This window comes from Myxocyprinus asiaticus, chromosome 34 (assembly GCF_019703515.2).
Source record: "Myxocyprinus asiaticus isolate MX2 ecotype Aquarium Trade chromosome 34, UBuf_Myxa_2, whole genome shotgun sequence".
In the NCBI taxonomy this organism is placed as follows: domain Eukaryota; kingdom Metazoa; phylum Chordata; class Actinopteri; order Cypriniformes; family Catostomidae; genus Myxocyprinus; species Myxocyprinus asiaticus.
Genome location: NC_059377.1, coordinates 24,117,649 through 24,133,611, shown reverse-complemented (window position 1 = coordinate 24,133,611; position 15,963 = coordinate 24,117,649). Strand labels below are relative to the sequence as shown.

The 15,963-nt window shown below is 35.9% G+C and overlaps 2 protein-coding genes across 10 annotated transcripts in view; both read right to left on the bottom strand.

The window, feature by feature from the left end:
- LOC127425290 (zinc finger MYM-type protein 4-like) overlaps nucleotides 1-5,806 on the bottom strand; it is a 38,744-nt gene extending 32,938 nt beyond the window's left edge. For 5 of the 7 annotated variants that reach the window (XM_051671063.1, XM_051671065.1, XM_051671064.1 and 2 more), the window contains exon 1: nucleotides 5,227-5,806. In XM_051671063.1, coding sequence (XP_051527023.1) covers nucleotides 5,227-5,526 — 300 coding nt within the window. In that variant the 5' untranslated portion in view covers nucleotides 5,527-5,806. Of the gene's footprint in view, nucleotides 1-4,425; nucleotides 4,605-4,677; nucleotides 4,693-5,226 lie in introns of those variants that run through there. The other 2 variants (XM_051671070.1, XM_051671069.1) reach the window with 2 other exon arrangements.
- Nucleotides 5,807-9,875: 4,069 nt separating this feature from the next.
- Nucleotides 9,876-15,963, bottom strand: part of LOC127425291 (zinc finger MYM-type protein 4-like) — a 39,269-nt gene continuing 33,181 nt past the window's right edge. For all 3 annotated transcript variants that reach the window (XM_051671075.1, XM_051671077.1, XM_051671078.1), the window contains exons 20-27: nucleotides 14,354-14,557; nucleotides 14,124-14,233; nucleotides 13,800-13,953; nucleotides 13,536-13,687; nucleotides 13,293-13,407; nucleotides 12,497-12,736; nucleotides 12,054-12,180; nucleotides 9,876-10,470 (exon numbers count right to left, since the gene is read on the bottom strand). In XM_051671075.1, the coding sequence (XP_051527035.1) occupies nucleotides 10,263-10,470; nucleotides 12,054-12,180; nucleotides 12,497-12,736; nucleotides 13,293-13,407; nucleotides 13,536-13,687; nucleotides 13,800-13,953; nucleotides 14,124-14,233; nucleotides 14,354-14,557 (1,310 nt within the window). In that variant the 3' untranslated portion in view covers nucleotides 9,876-10,262. The remainder of the gene's footprint in view (nucleotides 10,471-12,053; nucleotides 12,181-12,496; nucleotides 12,737-13,292; nucleotides 13,408-13,535; nucleotides 13,688-13,799; nucleotides 13,954-14,123; nucleotides 14,234-14,353; nucleotides 14,558-15,963) is intronic.

Genomic DNA, 15,963 nt, shown 5'->3' with positions numbered 1-15,963 from the left:
AAAAGCAACAATCAGCACTGATTAATCGGTCGACCTCTAATTCAGTGCTGTAAAAAATTATGTGACCCCTTCCTGATTTCTTCTATTTTTGTGTATTTTTCATACAAAATTGTTTTAGATCAAACGAGATAAAATAAAACAAGTAAAAAACAACCCGAGTAAACACAAAACACAGTTTTCAAATATACATATTTTTTTACTGAAGCAAAAAAGTTATCCAACACCTATATCACCCATGTGAAAAACTAACTGCCCCCTTAAACTTAATAGCTGGTTGTACCACCTTTAGCAGCAACAACTGCAACCAAATGCTTCCGATAAATGGAAATCAGTCTTTCACAACGCTGTGGTGGAATTCTGGCCCACTCTTTGGCCACCACCATGCTTGACCGTAGGAATGATGTTCTTTTTGTGGAATTCTGTGTTTGATTTACGGCAGATGTTACGGGACCCCTGTCTTCCAAACAATTCCACTTTCGACTCATCAGTCCACACAACATTCTCCCAAAAGCTTTGATGATCATCAAGGTATGTTTCAGCAAAATTCAGACGAGTCTTAATTAGTGCCCGACCGATATATCGGCCGATATTAGCCTTTCACCGATATATCGGTATCGGCGTATATTCTACCGATATGAAAACTTTTTTCAGAACATATAATGCAGAAAACAATGCTTTAGAATTGGTGTCATAGCGTAGTTTGTCCAGCAGAGCACGCTCCGACTCCATTGTTTACAGAGCTGAACTGACGGTGGCTCTGCAGACAGGGCGGAGTTCAGCAGTGTCTCGGTAAGTTAACTAGTTTGTGAAATACATACTGGAAACTTAATAAACAATGACCCCATCATTTTAACTTTTCAATATAACTAATATAACATTAACCTTGTCCCTGACAACCATGTCACTCATGTCTGTTTGCTGTTAGCCAGCTATAGTTTGTCAGTGCAGTCAGTAATGTAGCAGATTGAAAGGTAAACATCAGATCATCTTTTTGCAGCTCAGCAGACAATGGTGCGGTGGTGGATTGTGTCTGTTGAGTGTTGATTTCATGCTATGTTGTTACGTAGTTGGTGAGACAATGCTGGAAAGTAAAATAAACAACGTCCATCTTTTACTCTCCGTGACAACGAGCTTATAGCTAACTAGCTAATCACGTAGCTAATTTTCCATCCAAGGATTTTTTGCGAAAAAAGTTTTAGCGCATCAAAATAAAGCTGATGGACACGCAAATTATCGCTAAAAGTGTCGACATAATATTTTTCCGTTTAACTCTAGTGCAAAACTATGTCGATACTGGTTTGGAAACACTTTTTGTTGAGAAAATTGGCATTAACGCAAAAATATAATGTCATATGACAGAATTTACCCCAATCGTTAATCATGACGACAACATATACATCCTTGAAAGCCAATTTATTCTACGTGATTATGGATTGATTTTTACGACAAAGATGTGATCGGCACTGCAATCATGACACTTCTAGGAGTGCCATGAACACAAATATCTTGTATCAAAACATGCACATTGACAAGTGCACAGAGAACAAATGAATGGCCAGTCTTTGCGATTAATTTAATCGCAGTAGCCATCCGTTTATTTATTAAAGTTGCTTTTCCACACCATTCAAAATAATAGACGGCAGTCACGGAATTAGCCCACAATACAAAAAACATTTCTATGCACAAAGAGGTTTTAAATTAAAAATAAATACACAATACTAGGAGAAAATCATCAGTGTGCTTTTCTGGAACACTAAAATATAGCCCAATTCTATAAAATTACTGTTTAGCTTATTTTTGAAAAAATGCTGGTAAAATTCCCTGTATTAAATTAAATAAACTACCAAACGGAAAACACATTAAATAAAATAAAAAATTACCAAATGAAAAAAATTATATTTTTAGTCCTATATATGCCTTTTCTTTACACAAACTTAAATTAGCCGTACCCTGTTCTTTAGACGAATAAAGTCGGCTGAATTACATTTTCTACACTTCAAGACTATAAACTATCAGAACTATTTGTCCAATGCGGAGTTCACTTTCAGAAAATGAGCTTTTGAACCTTTTAAAACTTTTAAATATTTTAAATCTAACCCTCTTTACCTCGGATCGCATTTGCTGAGCTTCTTCAGAAAATGTAAATTGCATTATGACGCTAAAATTAATTTTAGATGACAATCAAGTTCAGTTGGTCGTTAAAAGTTGTGGGACAAATATGCAGGACGTAATGCAGTTGAGATGGCAATGCTTTAGATTAGATGATTGTTCAAAATAGCCTATTGAATATCAGGAATGTATCATATGTAAACCCTGATATTACACCACATACATTTTTCTTTAATAGCTGTGCACACAGCATATACACATGGATGGATGGTCCTTATACTAAGACCGAAAGTTTCCCCCACTACTTGGTGCAGGTTGCCAGCTTAAACAGTGCCATGATGATTTGCTTTCGGGTCGGAACCGGTGGCAACCTGCGATAGTCGCAACATCAGGACCAATATTACAGTCCTATCAGAAGGGCAACTGCTCCCTTTTGATTGCAGTTCCTCGTCTTCTGATTGCTTTTATTTGTGAAATTAAAATGACAGCAAGCTGTCTAATTTCAATGAATTGTCTCAATACTCTCCCCATTTTACCAAAACTTCGGAGGAAAAAATTAGGGACACCTGGGAGGTGAATTAGCGATAAACACACGTTTCCGTATGGAAACGGCTTAAGGGCAGATTTCTTTTGCGATAAACCAAAACGTATGCGACAGTGTTTTTTGTTATGCGACAGAAGATGGCAAATTTCGCAAAAATTTTACACATTTTCACTTTGTCGATGACAAAATAGCATGAAAAGTGGATGGAAACTAGGCTATTGTTGTCAGCTGAGTGGAAGCTAATGAGTAAACATGTATACACTAAACTGTTTTGTTCAGGATTCACAGTTTGGTACCCCCTTCAACTGAACAATTCCAGTCGTTGCATTTATAAAATGTAATATTTAAAAGTCTGGTTTTCCACGGTTGAAAGTTTCCCCTGAACTTGTATAGCAGAATACGGTGTAACACCACTGCTTATCTGTTTATCTTGACTCGGCAGTATTAATATAGTCAGCATTTGACTGATACTAAACAGTACTGGTGTTTATTTAGCTATTTGTTTTTATTTATTTTTTATTTAAATGGTCAGCAATTGACTTATACTAAACATACAGTACTGATGTTTATTAAGCTATTTACTGTATTTTTATTTATTCTTTTTCTCAGTGTTCATTTCTAGAATTTGTTGACAATGTCTAATAATAATAATAATAATAATAATAATAATAATAATAATAATATCAAATATTCTTTGATAAAAATATTTAAGAAAGCAGCCTTCTGAGTACCTTTGCATAGTCATATCGGTGCAAAATCGGTGAAAAATCCACATAGAAAGGTCTGTTTTCATTCCAGCTCAAAAATTAAATATATCGGCCACCATATTGGTAATCGGTGAATTTTCCCTCTCTAAAATCGGTATCGGTCTCAAAAATCCCATATCGGTCGGGCTCTAGTCTTAATGTTCTTCTGGTATAGCAGTGGTTCTCGCCTCGCCACTCTTCAATGGATGGCATTTTTGCCCAATGTCTCTCTGATAGTGGAGCCATGAACAGTGACCTTTGATGCTAGATAGGCCAGCAGTTCCTTGGATGTTGTCCTTGGCTTTTTTGTGTCTTCCTGGATGAGTTGTCGCTGTGCTCTTGGAGGGATTTTGGAAGGTCGGACACTTCTGGGAAGGTTCACTACTGGTAATGGCTCTCATTGTGGTTCTTTGGAGTCTCAGAGTCTTTGAAATAGCTTTGTAACCCTTCCCCGGCTGATGTATTTCAATCACCTTTTTCCTCATTTCTGGAATTTCTTTTGACCCTAGCATAGTGTGCTACTGGGTAAGACCTTATAGCCAACTTCATGCTGCTGAAAAAGTTCTATTTAGGTATTGATTTGATTGAACAGGGCTGGCAGTAATCAGGCCTGGGTGTGTCTAGCCCAGCTGAACACCATTATGAATGCAGTTTCATAGATTTGAGGATTTTGTAACTTTTATTTATTTATTTATTTTTTAAGGCAAATACTTTTTCACACAGGCCCAGTTGGTATTGGACAACTGTTTTGCTTCAATAAATAACATTATCATTTAAAAATCTGTATTTTGTGTTTACTCAGATTGCCCTTGATTCATGTTAAATTCTGTTTGAATTTTTGAAACAATTTAGTATGAGATATACACAAAAACAAATTAGGATGGGGCAAATACTTTTTCACAGCACTGTAAATAATATTACATAAAAAAATGATTTGTCCTGAACATACCAGTGCTTGCAAGGCAACAAAATAAAGTTAAAGAAAAGGTTCACCCAATAATTAAAATTCTGTAATAATTTACTCACTTTAAATGTAATTTTAAACCTGTGTGCTGTTATTATTTCCGCAGCTGTTTTCCACGCAGCGACTGTTCATATTGACCACCTCTGAAAAGCTAATAAGGGACCAAAACAGCAGCATAAACGTGGCCAATACGACTTGTTTGATTTAAAACCCTTTGAAACTTTCAAACGTTTGTTTGTTTGTTTGTTTGTGTGTGTGTGTGTGTGTGTGTGTGTGTGTGTGTGTGTGTGTGTGTGTGTGTGTGTGGAACAGACCTAAATGAAAGACATTCTTCACCGATAATCTTCCTCTCAGCTGCAGCTCGAGAGCTCTCAAAACAAAATACGGCGCGGCTTTAACGTCATGACGTCCGATCACGAGACAAGCGCGAACCACTATGTCTGGAAAATACTGTAGTGCCACCGTACGGTAAATAACTGTAGAACTGGGTGTTCCATGGGAACACTTGCAGCATACGGGATTGGGACGCCAAGAGGATGACAATTTTAGATTTTGGGTGTACTATTTCTTTAAAATACGAGTAGGAAAGAAGACTGATCGCAATTCAATATGCAAATAACACAATTAATAATCAAGTGTCATTCTAACAATGCAAGTCATTGAGAGAATTTCAACTAAATATCTGACTTTTTTATGTTTACAAAACCAAAATAGATTGCAAAGTTGGAGTTAGAGGTTCTAAACAAACCCTAACCAAAATATCTGAGGAATATCAAGCACTGTAAATATATTTTTGAAACTACACTTGACCCTGTCCGTGCACTATCAAAACAGTAGGGCTAATCGATCAGTTCCACACATACCTCGGTTCGATGTACAGATTGCCCAGGCACAGCTGTTGCTCTGAGAAGTCGTCGTTTTGTTCCCGGGACGGCACTGAAATCGTCAGGCGAGAAATGATCACCGCAAACCCTCAGTGTGCGAAGAGATTCAATGGGTGAGTCCAGATCCCGGCGAAGAGCGAGCAGCCACAGCGCCAGTCTCCCGCGATCATGCAGCGGTAACGTGTGGAAAGTCAAACTTTCCTCCTGCGATGATGCTTGTCGGAGTCTCAGCGGTTTCTCTCGGTTGGAGCATCCAGGAAAAGCACACACGCGTACCATTTTAAATAATCAACAAACGTGACTCGGAGCGACTCACTGCACGCGAAAACAATGTGGTTTTATGTGCAAGTTTGAACATACAGAAAATGGAACTAGATTTGAGAGCTACGGCGCGAGGCGGCACGATTATCACATTTCGGTATATTCCTCTCATAAAGCAGGTGTATGGCTTTGGATACAGTTTACGAATCACGTGGACCACTATTATGTTGATTTTTGTCCGTTTTGGAGCTTAACAGTCGTCGTCTCCATCCACTTTCGTTGTACGGAAATGAGCAGTTGCTAGATTCTTCGTGTGTTTTATGGTGGTAAGCGAACCAACATATTGACGCCACCTGCTGGACTGGAGCGTCAATGTTGACTAAATGAATACATATATAAATAGACGTTCTGAATACATTTTTCATAATTTAACAGTTTGTTAAAAACTCTAGACGGCCTGGACTGTTACTTAGGAGAAGTGAGATGTTGTTACTTCTCATTGATCCTGATGGTTGTGTAAGTAATGTCTTTCCTTTATACTTGACACGGTTTAAAACAGACTAAAAACGGTTCAAGAAATGAACACGAAAACTGAAAATGAACATTTTTTTTCTTTTTTGCAGAATGTAACTGAAAACGGGATCAAAGTCCCTTTTCAATTGTTCCGGAGTGAAAATGTTATTATTAAATTCTAATAACCGGTTAATTTCATTCCGATATATATATATACATACAGGGTTGGGGAGTAATGAAATACATGTAACGGGATTACATATTTAAAATACAAAATATAAGTAACTGTATTCCACTACAGTTACAATTTAAATCATTGGTATTTAGAATACAGTTACATTCAAAAAGTATTTTGATTACTGAAGAGATTACTTTGCATTTTATTGTCATTCGTTTCATTTAATATTTAGTCCTTTCAGATGGAAAAATGTACACATATATATGATGCGATCCAAAGTGCATTTGAACAGCGGTGAAACACTTTCTTATGATGTGTTACATTCATACGAGCAGACAGAGAAGTAAGTTTGAAGTAAGTTTGGAGCAGAAGAAATAGAAATAAACCTTGTGTAAATTGTCAGCTTTATGCTAAGCTAAAATGCTATTTCTAGCAATTTTACATGCACGTTTCCAGGCACAATCTTATTTTTTTTATCAAGAAAATTCACGTTAGATCATAATTTCTTTTTTTCTAGTAAGACTTTTGATATTAGGGCAAAAATCATATTCTTGATAATATATATATTTTTTTTTTTCCTGTAAAAATATCTACAAATCCTTAAAACAAGATCAATTTGATTTATCTTGTTTTAGAAACAACACTGCACAAGATATTTAGGTTTTTCAGAGAATGTATTTTTAACATGTGTATTTTGTCTTACTGTACTGGCAGAGTTTTTATAGTCAAAACAAGTGCAAAAAATCTAGCAGTGCTGAAGAAGTAATCCAAAGTATTTAGAATATGTTACTGACCTTGAGTAATCTAACAGAATACGTTACAAATTACATTTTACAGCATGTATTCTGTAATCTGTAGTGGAATACATTTCAAAAGTAACCCTCCCAACCCTGTGTATATATATATATATAAAATGTATTTTATGAAACCATGACCAAAAAATGGTGGTTCCTGTTGCCCCAAAAAAATGGGGCTTCTTCACTGATCTAGTTTGATTCTGAAGAAAACCACTGCATCAAACGATTCTGTATTTTAAAGGGATAGTTTCCCCCAAAATGAAAATTATCTCATAATTTACTCACTCCCATGCCCTCTCAGATGTGTATGACTTTCTTTCTTCTGCTGAACACAAACAATGATTTTTAGAAGAATGTCTCAGCTCTGTAAGAGCATACAATTCAAGTGAATGGTGGCCAGAACTTTAAAGGTCCAAAAAGCATATAAAGGTAGTATAAAAGTAGTCCATAAGACTTCAGTAGTTAAATCAATATCTTCAGAAGCGATATTATAGGTGTGGGTGAGAAACAGGTCAATTTAAAGGCTTTTTTTTTTTTTTTACTATAAACTCCCTGCCTAGTAGGTGGCGATATGCACAAAGAATGTGAATCACCCAAAACGAAAGAAGAAAGTGAAAGTGGAGATTTATAGTAAAAAAGGACTGGAGTCTATTAACTGGAGACTTATGGATTACTTTTATGCTGCTTTTGTATGCTTTTTGGACCTTTAAAGTTCAGGCCACCATTCACTTGCATTGTGTATACTGAGCTGAGATATTCTCCTAAAACTTTGTCTGTGTTCTGCAGAAGAAAGTAAGTCATACACATCTGGGATGACATGAGGGTGAGTAAATGATGAGAGAATTTTAATTTTTGGGTGAACTATCCTTTTAAAGCACATTGTGGATGTATATAGCCTTTCGTGACATGCTGAAGACCTTTTTGGCAACTATATATAATTATTACATATACACATGCATGATTAATCCAGATGCAAGAAAAAATATTGATGTAAAAAGTATATTATTCAGTTGTTTTCAAGTATTCACTAGATTATTGTTAGGTATGATGTATTAATACAGATTTCAGAGATTTTGGCTATTAATTGATTTTAGATGTCCAGATGTATTTTTGAAATATATATATATATATATATATATATATATAATATTAAGAAAACATTTATTGAAAAGCCGTTATTTTAAAAGCCGTTGTTTTATATAGGCTACTGTATACTATATTTGCTATGATTTCTATGTTGATAATTCCCTTATATCGGGGAAAATTGCTTATATTTTTGCTTATTTTGCTAGAGGCAAGTCCCTTATTTTCAGCTTGTTTTCCAGACCAGGTCACATTTTTCTCTTGAGAGTTCTGGCAGCACTTCAGCTAGTGTATCACCCACTCTTAAAACAGAGTACTGTCACTTTCAAAAAAATTATGTTATTAACCGTTCTTTCATTTCATTCTAACCGTTTACTAATTGGAAAGGAGGCAGAGGAACACCAGAGGCACTAAAAAAATAGTTTCTGCTCAGAGTGAACTGAAATGAAAAACATTTAGTTTTTAGCCCTTGGTTTAAAACTTCAAATTTGGACATGGGATATGCAGAAACATGAATTTTCAGAATAAGTTCTGGATTCCAAAGACTTTTTAAATATGAACCATATATGAAATCTTAGCACTTAAAGGGATAGTTAATCCCAAAATTTAAATTCTGTCATTATTTACTCATGCTCAAGTTGTTTCAACCCTAAATGATTTTCTTCTGTGGAACATGAAAGATATTAGGCAGATAACCTGAGTAACCATTCACTCTTACTGAGCCCGTTTCAGTGCACACCAGTATGTTGATAACTCCCAAAAATATTAAAAAATGCGACAAAGTAAGAAAAACATGTTTACTTGAGATTTGAAATCGAGTTATTCTGTTTTTGATGTGAAACCATGAAGCATGCACACAACACTTACGTACATTGGATAAGCCAGTAAGTTAGTTTACATGCAGCACAAAATCAGGGTAATGAGCAAAAAAAATCTACTGGTGTCGATCAGTTTACTCTTAAACCGTTTATGACTTTTCACCAATAAAAGAAATCCATTTGATGTTCACATGCCCACACCTTGTCGTCTTTAAGCATAATCGCTGCGAGAATGCGCATATAAACACTCATTGAATCTTTTTTTCCCCCCACATATAGGTTTGGATGAATAAAAGATGCCAGAATTCTAATTTATAGTGAACTATCCCTTTAAAATGCTTCATTTAAATTTGAATATGAACCACAAATATTTGACCTTTTTGGCATGTGCTGAGATCCACATGTAATACTGTTTTCAGTTTTTGAATTAGAAGTGAACCAGATAACTAGAAAATGGATGAGAGTTCCCAAAGGGTGGGGACCGCACACATGGAACAACTTTAATAATCAGTTTTATATAGCTAGAGTTTTACAATGTAGCATGCGCTGAACCTTCAAAGCAAATCCAGATCTACCATACAAGCATAGACCTTAGGCAGAATATGCTCCTTTTGCCTTCTTCCCGAGCATTTATTTCTTCTAAATAAAGTCTTCTGACTTTCTCTGGATTGTAGAGAAATATGATTTGTGATATATGCAAATTAGTGTTTGTGTGGGCACTTCTACTTAATTTGAGTTTGGACCTTGCACAATTAAGTATTGCATGTGCACAAAGCATTGTTCCCAATATGTGCCAGTGTTTAAAAAAAAAAAAAATAAATAAATATGATTCACAGATTGTTTTATGGTGTCTTTATCTATTAAAAAGAAATTTAGAATGATGTAGATGAATTAAGAAAAATCTGGTGTGCATGTTTGCAAAACAAAAACACACGATATTTTTTTTTTTTTTTACTCCAAATGAACAAAACCAAGATCCTCAAGCCAACATCTTTAATGACCATTTAAGAATGAAGCCAATGTCTTTAGTGTTTCAGCATGATATAAAAAAATGTGGCTCACAATCATTTGTATGTAATGTAGCATTGCAGGAAATTCAGTACTGTCCTCGAACTGAGCATTTTTCAAATATATTTGACACTTGATTACTAAAAACTGTACAGTCTTGTAACTACCAGCTAAATGAATATGGAAAATACAATGAGAAATCAGTTGCTTTTCAGCCATCAGAACCACAGTTAATTTATCAAAAGATGGAATTTAGGTTCTCTCATCTATGTGAAATTAAACAGAGGATCATCCAGGAGCAATCTTTCCCCTGAGACATCTCCATTACTTAACAGTCACTTTCATGTGCACTATCACTCAGTCTGAGCCACTGTCTGAATCTGTCTGACTGGGTGATTTATCTTCCTCCAGATGCAGCTCTCTGACTGTAAGGATGCGTGTGAGCATGCTGTCCAGAGCCTCGTCACTTAGAGAGGTGGTTGAGAACCACATGGGGCTGTTGGGCACGCAGGAGCGTTCAGGGGTCAGGTAGAACTGGGTCGTGCGTTGTCTCACGCTGGGTGAGCTAGAAAGAGCAACAGACAGTATAAAACCTTTAATGGGTAATCAGAGGCCAAATTAAATCAAGAGAATATGACTCTTATGAGTTAATATATGTATATTAATGTTATTATTAGTGCCCGACCGATTTATCGGTCAGCCGATATTAGCATCTTTTTGCAGCTCAGCAGACAATGGTACGGTGGTGGATTGTGTCTGATGAGTGTTGATTTCACGCTATGTTGTTACCTAGTTGGTGAGACACAATGCTGGAAAGTAAAATAAACAATGTCCGTCTTTTACTCTCCGTGACAACGAGCTTATAGCTAACCAGCTAATCACGTAGCTACTTTCATTGTTGTCAGCTGAGTGGAAGCTAATGAGTAAACATGTATTCACCAAACTGTTTTGTTCAGAATTCACAGTTTGGTACCCCCTTCAACCGAACAATTCCAGTCGTTGCATTTATAAAATGTAATATTTAGAAGTCTGGTTTTCCACCATTGAAAGTTTCCCCTGAACTTGTATAGCAGAATATGGTGTACCACCACTGTTTATCTTAACTCGGCAGTATTAATATAGTCAGCATTTTACTGATACTAAACAGTAATACTGATGTTTATTTAGCTATTTATTTTTATTTATTCTTTATTTAAATGGTCAGCATTTTACTGATACTAAACAGTAATACTGATGTTTATTTAGCTATTTATTTTTATTTATTCTTTATTTAAATGGTCAGCCACTGACAGATACTACACATACAGTACTCATTTTTATTTAGCTATAATTTTAATTTATTCTTTATTTAAATGGTCAGCAACTGACTGATACTGAACATACAGTACTGATGATTATTTAGCTATTTATTGTATTTTTATTTATTTTCTGTGTTCAATTTTAGAATTGGTTGACAAAGTATAATAATAATGTCAAATATTCTTTGATAAAAATATTTAAGAAAGCAGCCTTCTCAGTACCTTTGCACAGTCATATCGGTGCACAATCCACATAGAAAAAGGTCTGTTTTCATTCCAGCTCAAAAATTAACAATAATCGCCACCATATCGGTAATCGGTGAATTTTCACCCTCTAAAATCGGTATTGGTCTCAAAATTATATCGGTCGGGCTCTAGTTATTATCACTAACAAAAACTAAATGAAAACATTTGTTAATGGAAAAACATCTTAGTTGGAAACCTAACTGGAAAAACTGAAAGTAAATAAAATACAATTTCAAACCTATAAAACAAACTAAAATAAGACATTACTTTTAGTTTTAACTAAATAGCATTAAGCATGAGAATTTTTATGCTGTTAAAAATATTTTTTTTATATCAGTTAACTTTGGCAGCCCTAAAATACTAAAACTAAATATACTGAAAAATAAATAAATGTCAGAGTGAAAACTAATTTAAAAGAAATCTTAGAATGAAAATAAAACTACATTTAAAATGTAAAACTATAACCCTCTGACACAGTATGAAACCTTTAGTAGCTAATAAGAGGCCAATATACTGGGACTTATTTAATATTGTGTGTATCTGCTGTTGGCGACACTGCAAACATTTATGAATCTACAGGACATGAAATACACTGCTGACATACCATTTTGAGAGATAGAACTCATACAGCCTGAGAGGACAGCGTAGGGGATTTTCTGAATTCTCCTTAATCTCCAGCATATTATCCATGTCTTCTTCCTCTTCCTTCCTCTTCTTTGCAGGGACACCATCTAAATTGAACAAAACATAAAAACTCAACACAACGAGGACACAAAAGTATGGTATGCAGGGAAAAAAGTCTTTATTTCCAAGATAACTGATTGGCACTCATCCATGAATCAATCAAACATGCAATGTGATGGTCATGTTACAGCAATGACATATTCTACTGTCTGAAATTATCATGTAATAATGCCTACTGTTTCAACTTTTTTTTTTTTTAAATAGGCAGTATACAATGCATACCATACAGTATTCAGTAAGTAGTTAGCTCGTATTCCATTACGAACACCGCCACATTAATTGACAGTGTGACTAATCACTGACCTGTGCTTGCATCCTCTTTGGGCGGATAGAAACGCAAACAGGCTACTTTGTTGCTGCCCGTTTTCCGAGAACAGCGTATGACGTGGCCGAAAGAGAGGCGGCGGTGCTGCTCCACTGTCTTGTATTTGAAAAACTTGGTGAAGAAATAGAGCAGCGTGTTGAGCAGGACGCTGGGTGAGAACGCCCCCAGCTGCTTACAGTCCCACAGATACTCCTCCTCTACGCGAGAATGAACATAACCTGAAGAAACACACACACAGTTACTTGTAGAGTAACACACAATTACAATGTTTGAAAGGGAGAACTGTATTGATATTTCTCAAACACTCTTGTTTATGGTTTGTTGTTAACCCCTAACTCAAAGTATTAAACTTCTGCAATTAATTCAGCCTGAAAAGCACTTAACGGTACGATCTTCTATTTTGGGTTTTGTACTTCATGAAATTTAAAACTAAAGTTTGAAAATCTCCCACTGACATTGATAGAATATTCAGCATTCAAACTGTAACTGAGAATGACGACATCTTAGTAACATTTGCATACTAAATTTCAATTGGTCTTCCATCTGCCATTAGGCTGCAAAAGTGGTGTTGATTTTCATGCATAGTCGACAGAAAACAAGAGACGTGCTGTGTGTCATTACAATGGCAAAGGTGCTCTGATGCAGCATTTCATTTACATCAGACCAAAGCTTACCTAAAGCACTTCTTCCCTTGCAAGCACTGGTTTATGTTTGAGAAAAGCATTTGTAGTGTAATTTAAAATCAATTAAATTTTCATTTCTTAAATTACTCACCACTAGGCAAAATAGTTGGTTTCCACCCCTTGAGCATGTTGGTCATATCCACGCAAAATTTGCTGTAGAAGATATCTGCAAAGATGTTCTCCATCCGTTCATTCTCAAACAGGTACTACACAACAAGGATCAAATGAAATAAGCTTTATACAACATATTAAAAAAGAAGCATGACCAGTGGAAAGAGTCTTCAGTTAGTATTAAGTAACACACTGGCAACAGTGTCTGTGATTTTTGCTTTACCTGTTGGATGCCTAAGCAGAGATAAAAGATACTATCAGGACTGTATTTCTCTCCATTGGGTCGACGGATCTCGGAGATGAACTTGAGGAGGCCATAGCTGAGCTCAGCAGTGCTGCACTTCAACAAATCCTCCTTGAGTGTCATACTTCGTGCTATAAGAATGATGAAGAGGAAGCGCGTTTTACAGGAATCAAAAATGCTACGTATAAGTGGCAGTCTAACATAAATATATACATAAAGTATATATAAATAAATATGACTTACAGCCAAATTTGGGAGTCTCCATGTTGGGTTGGGTGTTTCTCCAGCGTACCCAGTCTTTCCAGGCACTGACACCGTACTCATGTTGAAGTTTGGAGACGTTAGCGAGGGTGTCTGAAGCTGATGTGGCTGCACACCGTTCTGCACGTTTACGGACCTACACAGAACATAACATGCAAAAATCAGACATCCAGCTTCCCAGTAACTGTAAACAATGTCTACATGAAACAAGGTGGGAAAAAACGTAGTCCCAGAACATGTCTCAGTTTACAAAAAGTGGTTTTAGTTGTGTATGGTCAGGAATAATTCTGATTTGGATGTTCATACCCGTTTCTTTTCTTGGAAGCGGTCACGGCCTCTCTTGCGAGTTCTTTGTTTGACAGAATGCGTTCTCTCCAGCTCCTGCTGTGTTGGCTGTCTAGAAAGTTCAATGCTCTCTGAAATTTAAAGGGTAAATATTCATGAAGCATTATCAATGGAAGATAATCTACAACTTAGATTTTTTGTGCATTTTCATTTCTTAACCATAATGGTGCAGGGGTCCAGACATCTCTTACCGATTGGTAAATCGGTCTCCAGATCCTTCTGGGGCTCTTCTGCTGGGGTGGAGATGGGGGTCACTGTGACCTCTTTGGATGTAGGCTTCTCCAACTCTGAGGTTTGATCCCATGTCTGGGCAGATGAGACAGAATCCTCTTCCCAGCTTAGATTGTTGGATAAGGCTTCAAAATCAAGGTCCTCCATTAAGTTACCAGGCTGGTCTGAATAACAAATCAGGAGGTTTCAAAGATGTGACCAAAACAATGAAAAAATTGCATTTGCAAATAATGCATACTTCTACCTGTGATATCCCAATCTAAAAAAGAAAATCTGCAATTTATCTTGTAACCCAGGGTTTCTGCAGGTTCGAAGGAATGACATTTAAGACTTTTGCAATAATAATAATAATAATAATAAAAACAATAAAAAAAACTCATTAAATAATTCTTTAGCTGGTAAATACAAAACCACTGAGGCTACTTGGATGACTCTGGACATGTTTTTTTTATTTTATTGTGCATTTATGCGTTTCCTTTTTTTAAAATAAGTTAATACAACATTAAAACTCTAAATGAATTCATTAAGAATGCATGTAGCCTAAAGTATGTAGCCTAAATTGTGACCCTTCTCTTTAGTCACTTGCTTTCCAGCAAGACGTGACGCAATAGACCAATGCTTTGGCAATGTCACCGCTTATGTAAAACACGGAAGTGGTGGCAAAAACCATGCGTAAAAAATAAACTTTTATTGGATTACATTGTTGAAAAATGATTCCGAGGGCTCTAGTTGACTGCTGTGGCTTCAAGCCTTCAACAGAGCTGACTAGACTGAGATCATTTCAACTCACAACTTTGCAGCAAAAATTTATAGCAAACATGGTTATATGTTTGTTATGAACTCATTTCATTATAGTAATTGTATTGCTAAGAATACATTTGTATTTATGATGGTTTTGTGTCATACTTTCATTTAATCATTGAATCTGTCAAATCTAACAACAGTCAGTGGGCTTTCTGCCACCACTTACTGCACATGCGCTGACATTTTTGTAAACAAGAGGATTGGTCTATAGACCTTATGTTTGATTTTTAATGGGAATGGAAATGAAGCTGTGAGGGATAGACTTACTATTTCTTCAATGGCATGCACGGTATAAATCTGTAAAAAGCTCCAATATCCCATCTGATTTTCCACAACTCATGCTGTCTGGAGTTTTTTGTCTACTGTGTGTCCTTGAAAATATATTTTTCCAATGATCCAAAAACACTTTAAACTGCAGTACAGCCCATTGAAGAGACTGTACGTCTATCCCGCACAGCCTGGTTGTCATTCTCGTCAAAAATTAAATATGGTGCTGCTGTGAATAAGGTCTAGCATGTGCTGAATAACATTTATATATTTTGTGTTGGCAGATAACTTTAACAAATACTTTAACAGGTAGTTAAATGGCAGTTCATTTAAAAATGTAATTTCTGTCATCACTGCTCACCCTTGAGTCTGTATGAATTTTTCTCTGCCATGGAACAAAAAAGGAAAACGTTTAGTCTCAGTCACCATTCACTGTCACTGCATCTTATTTTCATTCAATGTAAGTGAATTGTGACTGAAACTTCCTAATATCTCCTTC